The 18,847-nt window shown below is 40.7% G+C and overlaps 1 protein-coding gene across 12 annotated transcripts in view; it reads right to left on the bottom strand.

Moving 5' to 3' along the window:
- Nucleotides 1-18,847, bottom strand: part of ZNF521 (zinc finger protein 521) — a 298,917-nt gene that overhangs the window by 16,536 nt on the left and 263,534 nt on the right. For all 12 annotated transcript variants that reach the window (XM_028737138.2, XM_028737136.2, XM_028737137.2 and 9 more), the window contains one exon: nt 16,194-16,309. In XM_028737138.2, coding sequence (XP_028592971.1) covers nt 16,194-16,309 — 116 coding nt within the window. The remainder of the gene's footprint in view (nt 1-16,193; nt 16,310-18,847) is intronic.

The following is an 18,847-nucleotide window of genomic DNA, read 5'->3' as shown; positions in this document are numbered from 1 at the left end:
ATGAAAACTGACTTTAAGCATAAAATCAGTTGCATATGTATATACCGAGCAGCAGAAAAGTTTGCCATCTCTTTGTAGACAAGACTACTTTGTAGACATTTTTTTAAAAAAAATAATCAAAGCATTTGCTCTGTTAAAAACCATTTTAGGGCAATAGTGTGAGTTACAATGCTGTTTGTAGCAGAACGCACATCACTTTATGCTGACCTGACAGTACATTCCTTCAAACCCACTTTGGGAACATAATAAAAAAGCCAAATTTGCAAGACTGTACAAAACTTTTGCTGTTAGTAACGTATATATCACACAAATTACAGCAGGCTGCGCATTCATAATGTTTTGTACTGATCCTAGTAAGTCAGCCTTTATTTTGAAATGTAAAGCCAGCAAAGTAAATCGGTGAGAATTATTTTCGTCAGAAAACATAATTAATTCTACTGATAGGTTATAATTCAAGGAAGAAGAAAATGATTCTGCATGTGTGAGGGGAAATGACACAGAAACACAAAATGCCATTTTCATCCGATTCCATTCATAGTGGGATCCTATTCATCAACTAACACACAGCATTTAGCCCATACAGAAACATTTTCCTGCAGGTATGGTGTAAATCTAGTTCCTTGGTAACTGACAACTGAAGTCACACAGTCTTGAAAGGCTGAATCTCCAAACTGGGCTAAATCTCAGTGATTTGTCCTCATTTAATTTTTCTTCATCTGTATCTGCATTTGCCCCATTTTTAACTGTTTAAACATTATTAGATCTTAAGCAATTCAATGTTTTTTAATATTATTTCACCTGTCAAGAAACAATCCACGCATGTCATACCCTTTTGGCTTTTTGTTCTTGTTTACTGGGCATGGTGTTTGTTGAACTCACCTCCAGATCATTCAATACCAGATGTACAGTTAGAGGAAAAGTCACTCTTCTATCTCAAAACACTTGTGTGATCTGTAGCCTAGTGCCTTGTCAGTCCTGTTCCTTCCCTCTGAAGGCCCTGCTTTGGGGCGGCTGGGGGGGTCGATTTAGAAATGAGACGATTTTCCTACACAGCTTCAGAAAAGAGATTCTGATCTGACTAGTTGATCTGCACACTCTAGGACAGAGCATTAATTTTGCACAGGGTGACGAGGCACACCAAAAGCAGTGCATGAGGTTCATACAGTGGGTGACTACGATTGCTTGGGAATTTTTATTTCCCGAGGGAAGCAAGGTAGCAAAATATCTGGGACTGACCTTGGATGCTCAGACCTGGCCCCTGGGGCATTTCCAGCTACTCTGATGCACAGACAGTAAATTTAAGAACAGTGCACTGAGTTTATGTTAGAGGTCTTGCTGCATTTTGACCCAGGTTAATTCATTCTTCAGAGGCTATAAAACAGAATCTTGAATTGACACCACTTCTCCCCTTCTCTCTCCCCCCCCACTCCCATCCCCAATTTTGGCCCCTGTAGCTTTCTTAAAGCAGTAGTGAGTGGGGTGGCCCCTCCCCCCCAGTAATTTGTAGTTTGGCCCTCAGAGTCAGTGACAGAGTAAGAATTAGGAGGAAGTTCCAGGCATTCTGTCTAGCGTTAAATCCACACACTGCCTCTCAATGAATACATTGAAGTAATCCTCAGAATTCCATCTGTACACTGCTTCCCCACACAAAATAGATTACTACTTGTCATCTTTCATAATCTCCCCTACTTGTTTTACCTTCTTCCGCCCTCTCTCTCCAACTATACATATTATAAATGCTTGAAAGGTTACGTAGTACTTGTTTTCTCATTGCTGAGATGAGAGAGAGAGAGAGAGAGAGAGAGAGAGAGAGAGAGAGAGAGAGAGACTGTTTTGTAGGCATTCCTATGAAGCATCCTCTCTGTGTGTGCATGTGCTGGAAGACAAGCCCAATGAAACGAAGGGAGGGAGATGCTGAACAACACCGCACAAAGTTGCCGACTGTTCGGCTACAAGCCAGAAAATGAATCCAATTTTTCATTCTGTCATTATAAATATTTCAGTGCAAATGGTACTGATTTTCTGCAACTGTGGTTAAGCAGAGGGCCTCTGAGTGAATATTTTTTTTAAAAAAATAAAACAGAAAGGAAAAAAAATAAAGAGTGAAAAATAAAAAGAGGAATACAGGAAAAAGAAATTAGCGTAGGCAACCAATTAATTCCTTCCCTTAAATGTACAAGACTCTGGGAGAAATTGTACAATGATGTAGCACATGACTCAAAGAAGGATGGGAAAAAAAACATTTACCCTGCTCTTCTTCTGACAGTTTCTCATAAAATATCTGCAGTCCATCTATCTTTTAGTACTCCAGGCTCCTCTGGAGAGCAGAAAATAGTAGTTTAAAGCTCACTTCTGTGCCAGTCTGCAGGAGATTGCTTTCCACAGGACCCCTGCTGATGGAGGCCTAGGGGAAGAGGCCCAGGAGTTATTCAATCAGCCCAAGACTCTGGGGCGGCTGGGGGTCCTTTGAGGGCTGATTATAAAGCTGCCCTCCTGTTGCCTGCCTCAGAACAGAACGAAATGAGCAGCCTCTTGCTGAGCAGATTCTGCAAGAAGGAATTTCACCTGTCATGGAGTTTGTCAGAATTTCAGGATTTATCTTGGTGCAAAATTAATAAAATACCAAGAAGGATTTCAACCTGACTACTCAGCCATGTCATCTCAAAGTGATCTTTCACCTAAGAAAACCTAGACACTGAGCTTCTCAAGTCATTTTTGCCCTACTTTATTATTTTTTTATAAAAAACCCATGGAACTTTTGTATGATGCTTCACTCACCATACGGTGCTTTTAAAGATAATAACAAAAAAGCCCAGGCTTTTTATATAGAGCTATACTTGTGCTAACTCCAGTCAATGCCTGCAGTGTGATATACGGTGTCCATGTAATAGATAGAATGGGAGAAGGGAAGTCATGCTGTAGTTTCCGGACTCTCACTCTCTCTGTGTGTAACTAAGCTGGAAGATCTCCTGAAAGCTTCCTCTTTGTTTAATCAATTTTACTCATGTTCTGAAATGGCAGAATAGCAAAAGGGAAGGTGGATAAGCTTGCTGCTTCTTAAAAAAACAACACCCACCTAGCACTGGCTGAGTGCTCCAGTGACCCAGGGGACTGCCCAACTGAGAACATTAACATGATTTTATTTTGAAAAGCTCTTCCTCAGAGGAAAACAAGGAGTTAAAAAAAATGGCATGGGCCATGTTGGAGAGGTTTATCACCAGTGACATCATACACACTATCCAATGGACGCTGAGATTCCTGCATGGCCATTTATACATACAGTGCTCCAAATGTCCTAGGAAGCTGGGGGGTGGGGGGTGGAAATCAATGTCTTGCGGTCTGAGTGCTAGCAAAATGAACCATTCCCAAAACAGAAAAGCTTCCTTAAGGGAAGGTATTTCGATCCTGTGCAACAAATTCTTGGTTTTCTATCTTTTGTGCTATAAAACAAGGCAGAGAGTATGTAAAGACACTTCCAGTGGTGAGAAAAGAGAACTTCATCATAGTTACACAGCCTACCAATGTTCTGGGAGAAAGCCTAGGTAGTTGCTAATGTTGAACATTTCACCTGACATTTGTGGATACTAAACCTCAGTGAAAAAAGAGCTCTGAAAGATTATAAACACGCACAAACACAAAAGGTCATTTTTGCAATTCACAACACACTGAGCCTCTTATGATATCACATCTGTTAAAGTTATTCACAGGCAACTGAGGTCTAGATTTGATTTATGTTCTAAAGTTGTGTTAACAACAAACTGCATCGACACACACTGTGAAATCCATAAATATATTATTGTTGCATTGCTACTATCTGTTTATATCTTTCCATCTTATTTGTAGTCATAGAACCCAGGGCAGCAACAAGGGGTCATGGTAATAAGAGTGCCATCCTAAATCTCTGTGGTCCAATTCTGACCCTCCTATTGTGTACTCCAGGCTCTTGTCACAGCTCAGTTCTCTTCAGACAGCCCTTTCACCCAATAAAAAATCTTCATATGGGGTCTATTTTAGAAACGACACTGTTTGCTTATATTTTCTGGTCATGTGATTCCCATGCCTTGGGAAACGTGGAGGCAATTAACTCTCTGACTCTGAGAGGGCTGCCTCAGTTCAGAGAGGAAATAAGCATGAGGAAAGCGAAAAATAGTTGCAGGCACAAATTAGGCGATGGGTGGGTAAATACTGTTCAGTTTGCTACATTTCAGGCAAATGTGGGATGCAAATGCTTCAAGAAATAAAAGGTCAGTGTGCCAACAAATCAGCAGAAGATCCAGAAAACTGACAAAAGCCATTTAGTTCATCACTTTTCCCATACAGAAATTCCATCAGGAAAGCAAAGCAAATTAGAGACTCCAAAGTCCTTTAAAAAGAGCCAGACACCCATCAGTATAGTGTTTTCAAAAACGGGGCCTATAATAAATCTCTCTTCTGGCTCTTTTCCATTTAGACGACAATTTAACATTAATACACACCATCAAGCCACTTCTACCAGGCAGAAGTACTTTGACAGTTTTAACACCAAGAGATCTCGCGGCAAAGAGAGCTGGCGAAGGCACGCAAGTGAATGCACAGATGGTGGGAGGGGACGCAGGGTGCTCTCAGCAGGCTACAGTAGAGATGCATTAACTCCACAGAGGGATAAGGACTTCCCACCAGTACAGTCATGAATTATAACTGAGCATGGGAGCGAGTTCTTACTGCCTGTCGCACAGCAAATATAGTGTTCCATTTTCCTGCACAATCACCTTTCACCTTGACAAACTCAAAGCAAAGCAAAATGCACTGCTAATATTTAATGGTACAGCATTTCTCTACATGGTATGGTATATATCTGCAGGAAGACACGCACAGACAGAGCGAGAAACTACCATTCAAAGACTGATATGCACCCTATGTTTTGCTGATGTGTTTAGTAGAATAAATACATTACAAAACTAGGAAAGCAGCGGGGGGTGGGAGGAGCTGCCTTTTGAAGCTGTACATTGAAGTATCGTGTGAAGATGATATTTTGTGCCCTCAGGGTCAGTGCAATATATTTTTCTTCCTGAGGGTGAAGCAGCAAACATTGTCTCCCCCTCACTCTTGCCAAGTACCCTCTGTGAACCGTCCTGAGACCTCCAGATATAGGGCGGTATATAAATTCAACAACAACAACAACAACAACTCTAAAGTGCAAATTGTTTTGGCTTCTGAAGCAGAAAACGCCACAAACACTTCTGTCCCTCCTTTGAGGAAAAATATAGTGACAATTAACTAAACAGCTAATAATTTTCTCCCCTTTCATGACACTCAAAATCAGCTACCTGGGGCAAATGTCTCACTCTGCCTAATGGAAGAGCTGGCCTAAATTTTTCATGTAGCAGAAATAAATTACCTGTAAGCACCGCCCAGAGAAGATCCAGAGGTAAATGCAACTGACTTAGGAAAATACTTTCAAATATGCAGAGGGATCTACAGTAAAAAGCCATGGCTTGATCAAAAGCTAACTCACAAAACAAATTCTAAATAAAACCTGAAACCCTATCCTAAGACAAGCCTTACGTTGCTAGCCCTGTTGCCCTTCTATACTGACAGGTCAGTGGACACTGTTAGAGGAAAACATATAACACAGAACCAGTGCTGAATCCCATTGTCATGCTAAACTATGCCAATGGACAGGGCACCATGCCACTATGGAGACCTCACTGAAGTGGAACCATTATTAAGAAATGCCACATTGTGGAAAGTGTGCCCAACCCTCAGCTCTGAGTTGGACTATTTTAAAAGCCAACACAGATCAACAATGACAGGAAGGCATTAAACCATATAAACCACGTGAAACTTGACCAGCAGGGCGAGCAAGACTCTGCCATGTATACTAAAGTTTGATTCTTTTAAAGAAGAAAGCCAGGACTTAAATTTAACTCATATGTAAATGATTAAGGCTGCTATTCTATCACCTCTTACCAGGAAGTAAGTCTCATTGAGCTCAACGGGGCTTTCTTTGATGTAGACTTGTACAGGATCGCACCGTAAGTATGGAATTTAGCAGAAGAGAGGAAAGGCAATGGTCAGGAATCAGCTGTGCCACAAAGAGTCCTTTGTTTGAGTTATTTTACACATTAATCAGTCTTAAAGCCGCAAATAAAATGCTCTGAGAATAAAGTCACGCCAAGCCCACTTCTTTATAGAATTTCTGGGACATGCTCCTTCATGAAATACTTGCCATGCTGTTACAAAATGATTGTATTTACATTTTTTTTAAAAAAAAGATTCTGTACATCTCATCCCCAGAGAGAGCCATCCACTGCCAAATTGTATTGCCCTCAGTGCTGTCATCAATGGAAAAGATTTGTTGTTGTAGGCAGTTTAAGAATTCCACCACTTTTAAAGGGGGCGTTTATCCTGCCTTTCACTTTCGTTTAAAGCTTCAGTGTTCCCTGTTCTAAATGACAGCACCGCAAGCACTGCTTTTAAGCGCGATTCATCTTGCCTACCACATCTCAGGTTTTTACACAGAGCACCACTCTCTCTCCAACAATGGAGTCTTACTCCTTCATAGCTCCAGGGCAGAGACTGTTACTAGCTGTAGACTTGCCGCCAAATATCACAATAAAGGATACAAATGTGAATTCCTCTTAAAATACAGGTTTGGCTCTGGAAAATATCTTGCTCTAGCATACCCTGTCAATAGCAAACAATAGATCTTTCAAGATACACAGCAGCCTTTCTGTGTCTGAAACAGTCATATAAAACAATGCATCACAGCATCCTCCACCCTGTTTAGATTAAGGGTTGATTGTGATTAGATTCAGATTTATGCTTCTCCTATTCTAAGCCTCATGTTTTCTGTTTACTCTTGGTTTGCTAATGATGCTTCATAATCCTTATAAAACGCATACCCAAAGAAGGCTGCCTTGGCAAAATATTTGATGGTATAGGAAAACTGTCACTAATAATTATCCCCATTTTACAGACAGAAAGCAGAAGCGGAGTTTGTCATGACAGCAGCAATTCCAGAATGGGGATTTATGGATACATCATGCTGCCATTTACTGCAGGAAGCACCTTGCTATGATTTCATCTGCTTGTGTCCAGGCGACTGCAGTTTTTCCTGGCTAAGAGGTGAAATCTCTATCTCCACAGTAAGGACAGGACAGCAAGGCACCTCTTTCAGCAGTAGGTCAAAATGCCCCTGGGAGCACTTCACAACAGAATGAACATCCTGCTTCTTCTGACTCATATCATAGATGAAAGGGGGGGGGAAGGACACAAAGAGAATGAAAGAAGTCAAAGAAATCTCTTAACATAAAGAATAAGAAACTGTAGAATATTGGGAGAGCTCAGGTTAAGAACTTAATTCGTTCTGAAGGTCCGTTCTTAACTTGAAACTGTTCTTAACCTGAGGTACTACTTTAGCTAATAGGGCCTCCCGCTGCCGCCACGCGATTTCCATTCTCATCCTGAAGCAAAGTTCTTAACCCGAGGTACTATTTCTGGGTTAGCGGAGTCTATAACCTGAAGCGTCTGAAACCTGAAGTATCACTGTAGATCGATCCAAACAATGAAAAGAAAAACAATCAGTTTTTCAAAGGTGGGGAGCCCAAATAAATGCCATAGGTGGCTTGGTCAAGCTATTCTCCTATCTATAATATATACTGACTAATTGCCACCCCCTTGGTCCAGAGCAAGCCATTTTGCTATCTGAGCAAGATGGGGCCTGCCTCTGCTGTACCCCTGAGCACCAGAGGCCTCTACCTACTGTAGACCAGTGGTAGCTAATGGGAAGCCTTCCAGATGCTTGTGGACTACAGCTCCTACCACCCCCCGGCAGCACAACCAACGGTAAGGGATGATGGGAGTTGCAGTCCAACAACATCTGGAGGGCACCATGCTGGCTGTTCCTGCTATAGACACTGCAGATGAGCCAAATAACAGGGCTTTGTCAAAATATCCAGCCAGTAGTTGCTGGCAACAGGAGCTCCAGCAGCAGGGCAGTCACTAGCAAAAGGTGCCCATTTTCTGGAGGGCTCGTGGTGGTGGCTTCCAGAGGTGGCAGCAGGGAGCTTCTTCCGATGCCCCTTTCAAGCTGCTGCCTTAGACAAGTGGCTCGGTGTACCTCATGTATCTACCAAACTGCAGAGGCATCAGAAATAGATGCTGGAGTTACCCAGGAAGGATGCGCTGCTGCTACAGCAGCGGTGTCCTCAGTGGCTTCTGACCGCTGCTGAAGATATTGAGCGCTAGCTTTCCCATAGGACAACAGGAACACCACCACAACACTGGCTCCTGATGTTAATAGTGAATGTTATTCCCCAGGTTTGGTGTTCTTAAGTCTGGGAGCAAAAATGGAGAACGTATTGTGCCTAGAGAACAGTTGTGTGTAGACTGCAAGACTATCGATTCTGCCTCAACCTGCTTCCCTCATGGAGCAACCAAAGAGGAACCAGAGCTGGGGTCTAATGATATACTGATGCTGCTCATAGTCAGCACCATAAATCCAACTGACAGCTTCCAGCCAGCACCACCGCTGCTGCCACCGTGCCCATAGAAATGGGATTCTTGGGGACTTGTAGCTTTTTTTACATGTGCAAACCAGCACCAAACAAACCTTTTGAATGTCTGCCTCTGTTGCTGACAATCTAGTCAAGAGATAGTGAACAAGTTCCAATGTTGCCAGGACACAGCCCTCTGTCCCATAAAGAAAAAGACATCTTGTTGGGCTGCTGCCTGACCCAGCACTACCATTGCTTTTGAGCTCCAGAGTGACACATTACTTTCTGCTTGCTGAAATATACATGCTGTTGAAGGGGTTCTGTTTAGCTTATTGGAGATAACAGAGAGTGGCAGGTGGTGTCAAGTCTACATTCTCCCTGATAGTGATCGCTTTGGCTATCTTTCCAGCATTCCAAGTCCTAGGCACATGTGGAAGGCACCTAAGAACTCATGAAGGACAAAGCAAAAAAAGTTATTGAGACCCATTAAAGCCCTCCCTTTAAACAGTGTCACTAGAGCAAAACCAACTTTGGGAATGAAAACTCAAATATAAAAGAGACAATTTGCAGTGTTAACTTTTCACTTCTAAAACACAGGAAATTTTGTTTCATCAGACCCTTCTGATATGTGGAACGCAAGGCTTTCTTTCCAGCACGTGCTTGGATCATCTAGAGGTTTGCAGCAGTACTTTGGGAGGTAATAAGTTTCAACATGCAGTTTCTGAATGGGGAAATCTTAAGTGAGGACAATGGAGCCAGGGCTAGTGGGAGAGGAGAAGGGAGGGTGAACTAGTCATGAGGCTCTTTAATACAGTAATCATGGGTGCTTCAAAAGTCACCCTGGTGACAGTCCCAGAAATGGCCATCTGTTGTCAACTATGAGTCAGATGAAGGGTAATCTAAGGTCAGTTCTTGGTCTCTAACAGCAGGGAAATGAAAGGGAGGAAAAAGCTGTAGAATGAAGAGATGGTGATTCACACTTAGCATAGGAAAACTACTTACTATTATAGGTTGCATTAGCAGGAAGCTTAATGGTGGTCAAACATAACTGAGCTGTTAGAGGATATATACAAATACAAATGGAAAGCTTAACTCTACCCAGCTAATACTGTTTTGCTATGCATATTCAGCCTACTCCCAAGTCTAAAGGCTGTGTTCAGAAGATTTTTGTTCCAAATTAATTAGTCCAGAATAAATACTGCACCCTCAAACAACATTTTCAAAATCATCCAATTAAGATTAGTTTCCTTTAATCACCCTTCTGTTCATGTTATAAGGGGTTTTTAAAGAATTACAAAAAGGGTGAATTGATGACTCTTCCAGCAGATACTTACAGAAGCATTTCAATCAGGATCTTTCATCTTAGATTAAACAAATTAGAGTATTTTTCACCATGCTATCTGTTTAGTGCTTTTTCAAGAGTGGAGTGAAAAAGGCTCATCAGCTTAATCAGTCTGTGGTGAACAAAAGCATGGTTAACATTTGTTAAGGGGTTAATTAATTTGTAATATATGAATGCTCATTTACAGGAAAAGGTATATGTTTATACAGTGAAGAGCCAATCCAATGCTGGTACTGAGTGGTCTGAACTATTTTCTAAGTTAGTATGCAATCTGGAAACGTCTGGATTGAAGACATTGCTGGCCCTGTAGAAAGGCTCTGAGCATACAAGGCAAGGCTCAGGAATGTCTTTGGTCTTGTGTGCTGCACAGAATTCTGAACCAAACCCAGATATTAGTCCGGCCCAATTGGAATCCTGAAGCATAAGCAAAACATGCCAGAGTTAAGCTCCTCCCAAGACAATGCTTTTGAGCAAACAATCTTTGGTTTCCTGTGGGGCAGGAGACGGGGGCAAGTGAGAGGTTCAGAGGGCTCTCTGAGGAATGTCATGATCAGGCTTTGTTCCGCTTTTGCTGTTGGGCTCTCCTTTAATTTGGATGGGATTTCCTCTATGTTTTGAAAGGTGGAGTTAAGTTGCTTATGTCTTTTGAATGCATGCAGGTCCAACAGAAAGTTACTGAAATTCCTCAACTTCCCTTGGAATTTCTACAGGCGTTCCTCCAAAGGCGGAGCCTCCAGTTTCACTCTCAAAACTTCAAAATATCACTGGGCTGTTACATGGATGTTACATGTTTCTTACATACAGTGGGTACACGTAAATCACTATAGCTAAATAACATTTTCCTAGTTATGCCTATTCGCATTTTGTGCAAGTAATAGTGCAATTATTGTTTCTATATGAAAATTGGATTCCCTTCCTCCACCATATCCTGCTTCTCCCAACTGCTTTAGCAAATTAATATTACCTTGATGATTGGTATTTACATTTGCTGCAGGAAATACTGTACTCACTGACCTAACATATTTCTTTTTTAAACTTAGACCAACAGGGCCAGCCCTTCCATTAGGCACACTAGACTTTCTGCTATCTCATTTGAACAATGAAATAAATCCACTACTGGCAATGCAAAACAGCATACCCTTCAACATTTCTCTGGTGAAAATAGGGACATCCCATTCCATAATTGTAATAATTTTGCTATTTATACCCCACACATCTTTCTGGGTTGTCCCAGTCTCTCTGGGCAGCTTCCAACATATACAAAAACATAATAAAACATTAAACTTTTTTTTAAATCTTCCCTATACAGGATTGCCTTGAAACAGCTCAGGGGTCAGATAACCCCATACCCTCCAACATTTCTCCAATGAAAATAGGGACATCCCAAGGAAAAGGAGGACATTCCAGATCAAATCAGAAACCGGGACAGCTTCTCTAAATTGGGGGTGTCCCTGAGAAACAGGGACACTTGGATAACTTGGGTCTACAACAGTCATGTCACCAAATCAAAGTACAATTTAGAAGCATCAGCACTCTTCAGCTAAGCAACTCCTAAAAATAAAAAACACAGAAAGCATAAAAAGACCTTAAAAAATAGGCTAACAGTTCAACAAGGCAAAACACAACAAAGAAACACACAAAGAGGAGCTAAGCAGAGATTGTTAATAGTTATGAACATTGCAACTAATGCAACTTTTTTTATTGGTTTCAGTTTAATATGGGATATTGAATTGATTTTTTCAGTCTAAGATGCTCAATTGAACCATTTTCAACAACCGGAGCTCTGAAGAAAAAGGAGTCATTCTATATGCTATTACAAGAATCCCTGTGAAAAAAAGAAGCCAGTGCATAAGACACAGCTAAGCTATTCAATCATTTTACGTCCTCATTGTACAATGTGACTGACACATCAGATCTAGTTGATTTTACAAGGGGCTATAAATATTCACACCCTAATGAACCACCTACCCACTGGGAGTGATTATATTTGAATAGGCCAATCAAATAAGGTTGGGTTCACACAATCCAGATCAGGAAGTTTCTTTTTCAGAAAAGAATTACCTTATGAAAGACTAATATGGCTCTAAAGTCCTTTAATCCCCAGGGGAGAAATGGAACAGTGCAAGGAATTTAAAACATGTTCCTTTAGTCATGTCATTCATACATTTTCAGGTTCCCCCCCCCCAAACATTTTTGTAACAAACTCTCTTGTACCAAAGTACAACTACGTTAACTGTTTGGAGAAAAGGACTGCCAAGAAAACTGGAGACCTCTTTTATGTACAGATGTTTTCAGGCATCCCTGAGGGACAATATCATGATTACTCTTCAGATGTCCTTGGTAATTTCACCTCTATGTAAACAGAGACTAAAGAAAAACCCCACTCCAAATTTCAAATGCAATCTTTAAAACTCTGCAAAATAAAAGGTTTTCACCACAATAACATTAATATAATGAGACTAGAAAGTTAATTGAACGAGGCACTATTTTCTTTCCCCTCGTGTTGCCACGTTTGGAATCCTGCTGACTTATACCTGGGAAGATGTGTTTCTTTTTATTTGTGAAGTTTGCTGTGGCAGAATATGATGATCCCCAGCTAGTGCTTAAATTCTAATAAGTTATATGCTAGGCCTCAACCTTGCCTGGAACTCATGAGAAGAAAACAGGTTGTGGTTGCTTAGCGATGACAGAAAAACACTTGGAACATGGTCTGAAAGCAGGTTCCAAGCCTGAGCCCCGGTGCAAAGGAAGACCTCTCTCCAGTCTATGATATACTTGGGAATATCACTTGGTTCTTAGAAATATTCTCTACCATAATGAAGAAGCCTTTTTGCCTACCACAGCTGACTGAAATTGTCATATTTAAGCACTGAGTTCACACATTAGTTAGTGGAAGTGGTGGCAATCAGCGCTTTCTTGAGAGCTAGGGCACTTTGATGTAGGTTATGGCATTATGAGAATTCCTAAATTCAGGTGCTTATGTCTGGAGCGCTGAATAACACTATGCCTCTTTTTCTGTTATAAATAGCAGCTGCTGATGCTCAAGACCTCTGAAAAATTAAGGCTATAATATATGAAAATGTTGGCCTAAAGCTGAGTGATGTTAATTGGATTTCAGGTAGATTTCCTTTCAAAGGAGGAGAACAGATAAGATATTCCTTACTGGATGCATAATCACAGCTGGCCTCCAGGGCCTGAAAACCAGTGGCTGCTCCCCCTCTTCCCAATGACTCCGGGGATCTTGAAATGTCAAATCTAATCCTTTGCTTCATTTAAAAAAAAAATCTTAGCCTTTTTCCTTGTGAAGATATCCTTGAAAATTTAAATTGATCGCTTGAGTTGAAAGTTTAGAATGCTTCACCCCTTCCTGCTATTTATTATCATAGAAGAAATATTAAGCATGGTACTGTTGACTCCATGTCCACCATAATCTCTTTCTTAGAGGTTTTATTGGAAGGTCTCTCATAGTCTCCGTCTAGAAATTAAACACAAGCAACTTCTCCCCTAAGGAGTGGCAGCTCAATAGCTTGAGTAATAGTATCATTAGAGCTGATCAAGCGCAAGCAACGTCATTTCAACCATGTAACCTTTTGGCTGACCCAGAAGAGACCCAGGTTGGCTGCAGCTCTTGAAATTAGCAGGCTGATAATCTAGTGAAAGATCTGCTTGGATGGATCTCTGTATCAATTTGGGCTGTCGTGGAGGGTGCGATACACCACCCAGAGTGTGATGAAATACCCTTTCAGACATTGCTGTTTCAGTTATAAGGGATTTCTTAATATGCTCCTCTTGGCTTCCAGGAGGGCAGTAACATTGTTGACAACCTGACCTTTCCTTGAAAATCTCTAAGATAGGAAATTAACACAGTCCTCCTAAGCAAGTGCATTGCCAAACCGTTGCCCATGTTTATAATTCCCACCTGCCTTACTGTCCTTCCTTTTCCTTCTATCCTCATCTGAAAACTGCCAACAAATCACCCTTCTTCTATCAAAGCTAATCTTACTGAGAGCTTTCAGAATTGCCTCCTATAATGTGTTTTCTTTTCATGTCACAATGATTCTCCCGTCCTTCCCTTATCTGTAAAGTTGTGACGTTTTCCTTCCGTTTGTTAGCTAATGTTTAACATTAGCTAATGTTGAAAAATACTGCATATGTTGTACCAAAATCCAATTGTAAATGATTCAGAATAATTAGATAATAATCTCATGGAAAACTTCTCACGATGTTCACACACCAAACCCCAGGCTGCAGTGGCAATCCATTTTGAAAAACCATTATTTCTATTGTATCTACGCCAGACGATTTCCTAAAAGTCAACTTTGAGAAAGCTCTACCTTCACTCATCACAGACAAGGATGAACTTCTCAGTAACTGAAGGGACATTCACAGGCAAAATCAGCTTTTGTGCCTTTTATTAGTGGCAGACTAAGACTATTGTTCCTTTTATAAAAAAATATATGGGCTCTGTATTTGAGGTGTCTAGATTCACAAGTCCTTTAGCAGGGGGAGAAGCTACATCCATTTCAACACAGGAATGCATAAGTTACAACCTTTAAGAACATCTCATTAAGAAGAAAAAAAGCATCATTACATGTGGATACTTTTGTAAAATGGGAAGTGGTTCAGAATCTTAATTTTCAGCAGGTGTAACAAAAACCATTCTTGGCAAATCTATAGCTGCTATGTGCGAGCAACGGAGAGACCTTTTAAAATAAATTCTAACTTCATGTAAGAGCTCTAGACCTGCTTTTCTGTTTCTCTCTAGAGAACTAATGTGTCCCAATGAAAGCAAAATATGGGTTTACAAATGAACACTAGGGACTCAAGAATTCTACTTTTAACAAAAGACAAAGCTTTCTTCTAAGTTCAAGAGCAGGACTGCCAGATGAGATTAAGCCCTGACATGGAGATTTCTGCATGGAATATTCAATCTATCAGGGGCAGGGGGGAGAGAGAGACTATGTAGTATAATAATTAAAACAATTGATTTTTAATACCTTTTGTACATTTGCTATTTGCATAGTAATATGATTGCTACCTCTTGGTTCTACCACTCACCCAAGAACAGTTTAATTTTGACCTGACTATTTCAGGAGCCTGAAAGAGACATCAATAAAGACCACTTCTTCACACATTACATCTTTTAAAATACGTCTAAAATGTGTTAAGTTTACACTTAAAAATGTAATATGTGGATGCAGTAAATGTGTATTTGTAATTGAATACATCTTACTGTCACACTAATCAGGGAGCACAGATTGGTCACAGCAGCCTTTTAAGTAAATACTCAAGGGCAATGCAAATCCAGGTTTGCTGCCTTGTAATGTGGGAAATGACCCTAATGGGGATCTGTAGGTGGAAGTGCAAAGTTGCAATTAGAGAAAGGGTTTGCACTTACACAAACACACTTTTGTTGTCACTCTCGTGGTGTGTGTGGTGCACCTCTTCTCTACAACTGATGAGCAGGGACAAAGGAAAAGGGGGGTTTGTTGAGAAGATTGATGTATGTGGATGGTATTTGTGAATAGATGCAGGCCCTCAAAGAAGATTATTTTCTTTTGCTCCAGCTGATCATCATCTCCTTCAGCTGTGACAGAGTGCAAGACAGGAGAGGTGCAGCGCAAGCCCTGGGCCTTGACTGGAGGCTTTTAAAGGTATAGGCCTCTTCCGCAAGCTGCAACTTGCCAGTTTTATACATGAACCCTTTAATAAAGCTTTCAGTTCTCACACAGGAATATCCCTGTACTCCCAAGTTACAGCTGCCTTCTCACAGTCTCCAACTGTGTCTCAGCAGAGAACCCAGAAGCTGTATTGGGGGCGGCCGGGGGGGGGGGGTTGCAGCTGAAGGGTTAGCATGCCAGGCCAGTTGTACCATACAAATTCAAAGCACTTGAAATGGACAGCGCTTCCCTCAGATCCTTCCATGGTCAGAATCAAGACTGTTGGCAACTCCAACTACGACTCAAGTTCAGTTATCACTTCCTCCAGAGCGGAAGGCGGAAGTAAAATTATACTTCTGTGCACTTGTTTCTTTCTTTGTGATGCTACAAACTCTGCAGTTCAAACCACAGTTTACCTTTTTGTAATCTGGGCAAAGGATGAATCTACAAGACCTATCATCCTCCTTCAAGTCTGCAGCACAGAAATGTGTTCTGACGTAGCCTCCCTAGCAGTTCTTAAGATGCAGCTTGGGCAGTCTTACATATGGGCTAACTGCAAATATGTCTGTCTACTGACCATCCCTAAGCTCAATTCCGATGAAGCATCATTGCACTTCCCAGAAACCAGTCCTATGGATCCACCACGCGAACACCTTTGGTGAAAAATACATACTACAACCATCTCTACTGAAACCCCTTCAATAAGCTGAGTACCTGCAGTTCTGTTTGGAAGAAGAACTTCTGTGGGCACTGTGTGCAGTCATAGATCTTGTCTTCTTGTCCATGGGCCGAAAAAATATGTTGCTGCAACTTGTTGGCTTGAACAAACACTGCAACATTAAAAAGAAAAAGTGAACTTTTTGTTATACGTTTTATACATGGAAAGACTTTTTTGTGAACATTTCCTCATTAACTCACAGCAATTGCAAAGGGTACAATTATCCAAGAACCCTGTAATTTCTGATTATACTGTTGCTATAATAGGCACCAGCCACGATTGCTCAGCTCTACATCCAAGTCCTAATTTTCTTTTCTTTGTAAAAGAACTGTGCTTATATGTCTGGTAAAAACATAATCAAATACTGTTTCAATCTCAAACACTCAGAAATGTACCTTTCCCCTCGCCACAATAATTTCAGATTGCACCACAATGTGCTGAACATCAAAAGCAACATTTGAAAATAAACAAATCCTTGCTACTGTGAAATATGGAAGCACAAAAACCCGCTATTTTTATTTATTTATGCATTTGCCCAAAACTTAAATCTAGCAAACTATTTCTGTATTTAAATGTGTTAATGTTAAAATTATATCCCACAGCTACTTTGGGGCAATGTCTATAAACGTAAAACACAACTGCAGGTAAATTCTCTTTGGATACTTTAAGATCAACTCTGAGTACACACTGAATGCAAGGGTTTCAATAATATAAACATGTTCAATTTTAATGACTACAAAACAAGGCCCTAAGACTGTGTAACAGTTTACCTAGGAGACATACTATTAATAATTAAATTGTATATGCCAGAGGCAGTGTTTGGGTTGGCAGCACTGACTTCTGATGGATGCCTGGTGCACTGTGACCTAAAAAAAGTTTGCATCTACAATATTAATCTGTATAGGCAGGGAAAGGATTTATTAAAGACGTTGGCATTTAACTTTGACTCCATTCCTAATCATTAAAATAATTCTAATTGAATGCCAAAAAAAGAAAAGAGAAAAGAATTAGAATAGAGTTCTTGTGAGTCATACATTTTAATCACATTTCTCATTACCTTAAAAAGGATTGTATTCCATTTTCCATATAAAACTTGTATTGGTGATTTTTGGTTTTGTTAATATTCTACACACTAAAATAATTTAATAGCATATTACTCATAAAACATCATTGTTTATGATTAATGTGCTGTGTCTATTTACCCCATCAGCAAAAATGGAAAATGGGTTTCTTTATACATTTACAGGGCCACTGGCTGAAATATTAAAGGATTATTATTGTTATTATTATTATTTTAATCAGGGAACTTATTTATGGTGAGAACCACAAGTAGGGTTGCTTTTCATACGCTTTTTTGTACACTGTTGTTTTTTAAAAATCCATCCTAAACTTAACTCTTTGAATCACAAGCTGCATTAAGGGAATAAAGGGGGGAAACGCTTACACACACACACACACACACACACACACACACACACACACAGCAAAATCCTGTACAATTAATGCAAAAACTAAAATGCAAAAGAAATGCTTGAAGGAATTATTGAACCCAGATGCCTGACAGGCATACGGTTGAAAGCAAAACTATCTACAGCCTCAGACATCATTACTGCAAGCTGTGTAGTGAAAATTAACTAAATTGTTATAATGCAGGAAAACATGTCTAACTTGAATATGGGAAGGTAATAATCAGTAGCAGCAACTTCAACCAACAGAAGAGAAATCTTACTTTAATTTGGCTCTCGTAGTGGATGCCTGCATTTTATTGGGAATGGAGCTGCCAAACAAGAAGGACTAATACGAAAGTACTAAGGGTCATGTTTTCTTATCAAAGTGCATCAGTGGAGAACAAAAACCCCAAATTGCTTCCCGTTGATAGAGAGCTGTGCAAACCGCTGATTTTCCTCTTTTAGAAAAAAGAAATCCTGCATTTATTCACTATGATTCAGGGTGCATTATTGCTGTCAAACATAAAAGGTCTGTAAGCAGTCTTTATGGTTTAATTTTCAGCGACAGTTGCAGGTTTATGCTTCTTCCAGCATGTCAGTGTGTTTCGTACCCCTACCAGGGTGGTAGGGGAGCTTGTCTTATTGGCAATAGATAGGCCTATAAACAGCAAATGCCTGAGGTTTCTCACAACAATGGAAAGGAAGGCATGGTTCCAAGTCATGATTCCTGGAGTATCATTTACCTCTGGTTGTGGGGAAGCAGTAACATGGGAAGGGGGCTTGAGGAGGTGGCAGTGCGAAGCTGATTTACAGTGGGGATAAGGGGAGAGTGGAAGAGTACAGAGGTACATAAGTAAGGAAAATGCACTTGATAGTTTCTTTGAGGGTATGGTTACCAGATGTCCCCGTTTCCCGGGGACAGTCCCCGGATTTACAGATCTGCCCCCGGACAAAATCCGTCCCCGGATTTCATTTAATGTCCCTGGATTTATATTTTAAGTGTTGTAGATTTATTAGTAGGGAATGAATGTTGTGTGATAGGTTCAACGGCACAAGACACATCATATGGGGACTTCTGGTGAGGCAAAATGGCGGGCGCCATGGCAGCGAGCAGCTCCTGAAGCCAGCCAGAGCCAACTGTGCTACCAGGCTGGCTCCAGGCTGCTACTGCCGCCGCCACTGCTGAGAGGGAACCAGGGACG

Source organism: Podarcis muralis, chromosome 8 (genome assembly GCF_964188315.1).
Source record: "Podarcis muralis chromosome 8, rPodMur119.hap1.1, whole genome shotgun sequence".
Taxonomy (NCBI): domain Eukaryota; kingdom Metazoa; phylum Chordata; class Lepidosauria; order Squamata; family Lacertidae; genus Podarcis; species Podarcis muralis.
The sequence above is the reverse complement of the archived record's forward strand: the minus strand, read 5'-3'. Positions and strand labels throughout refer to the sequence as shown.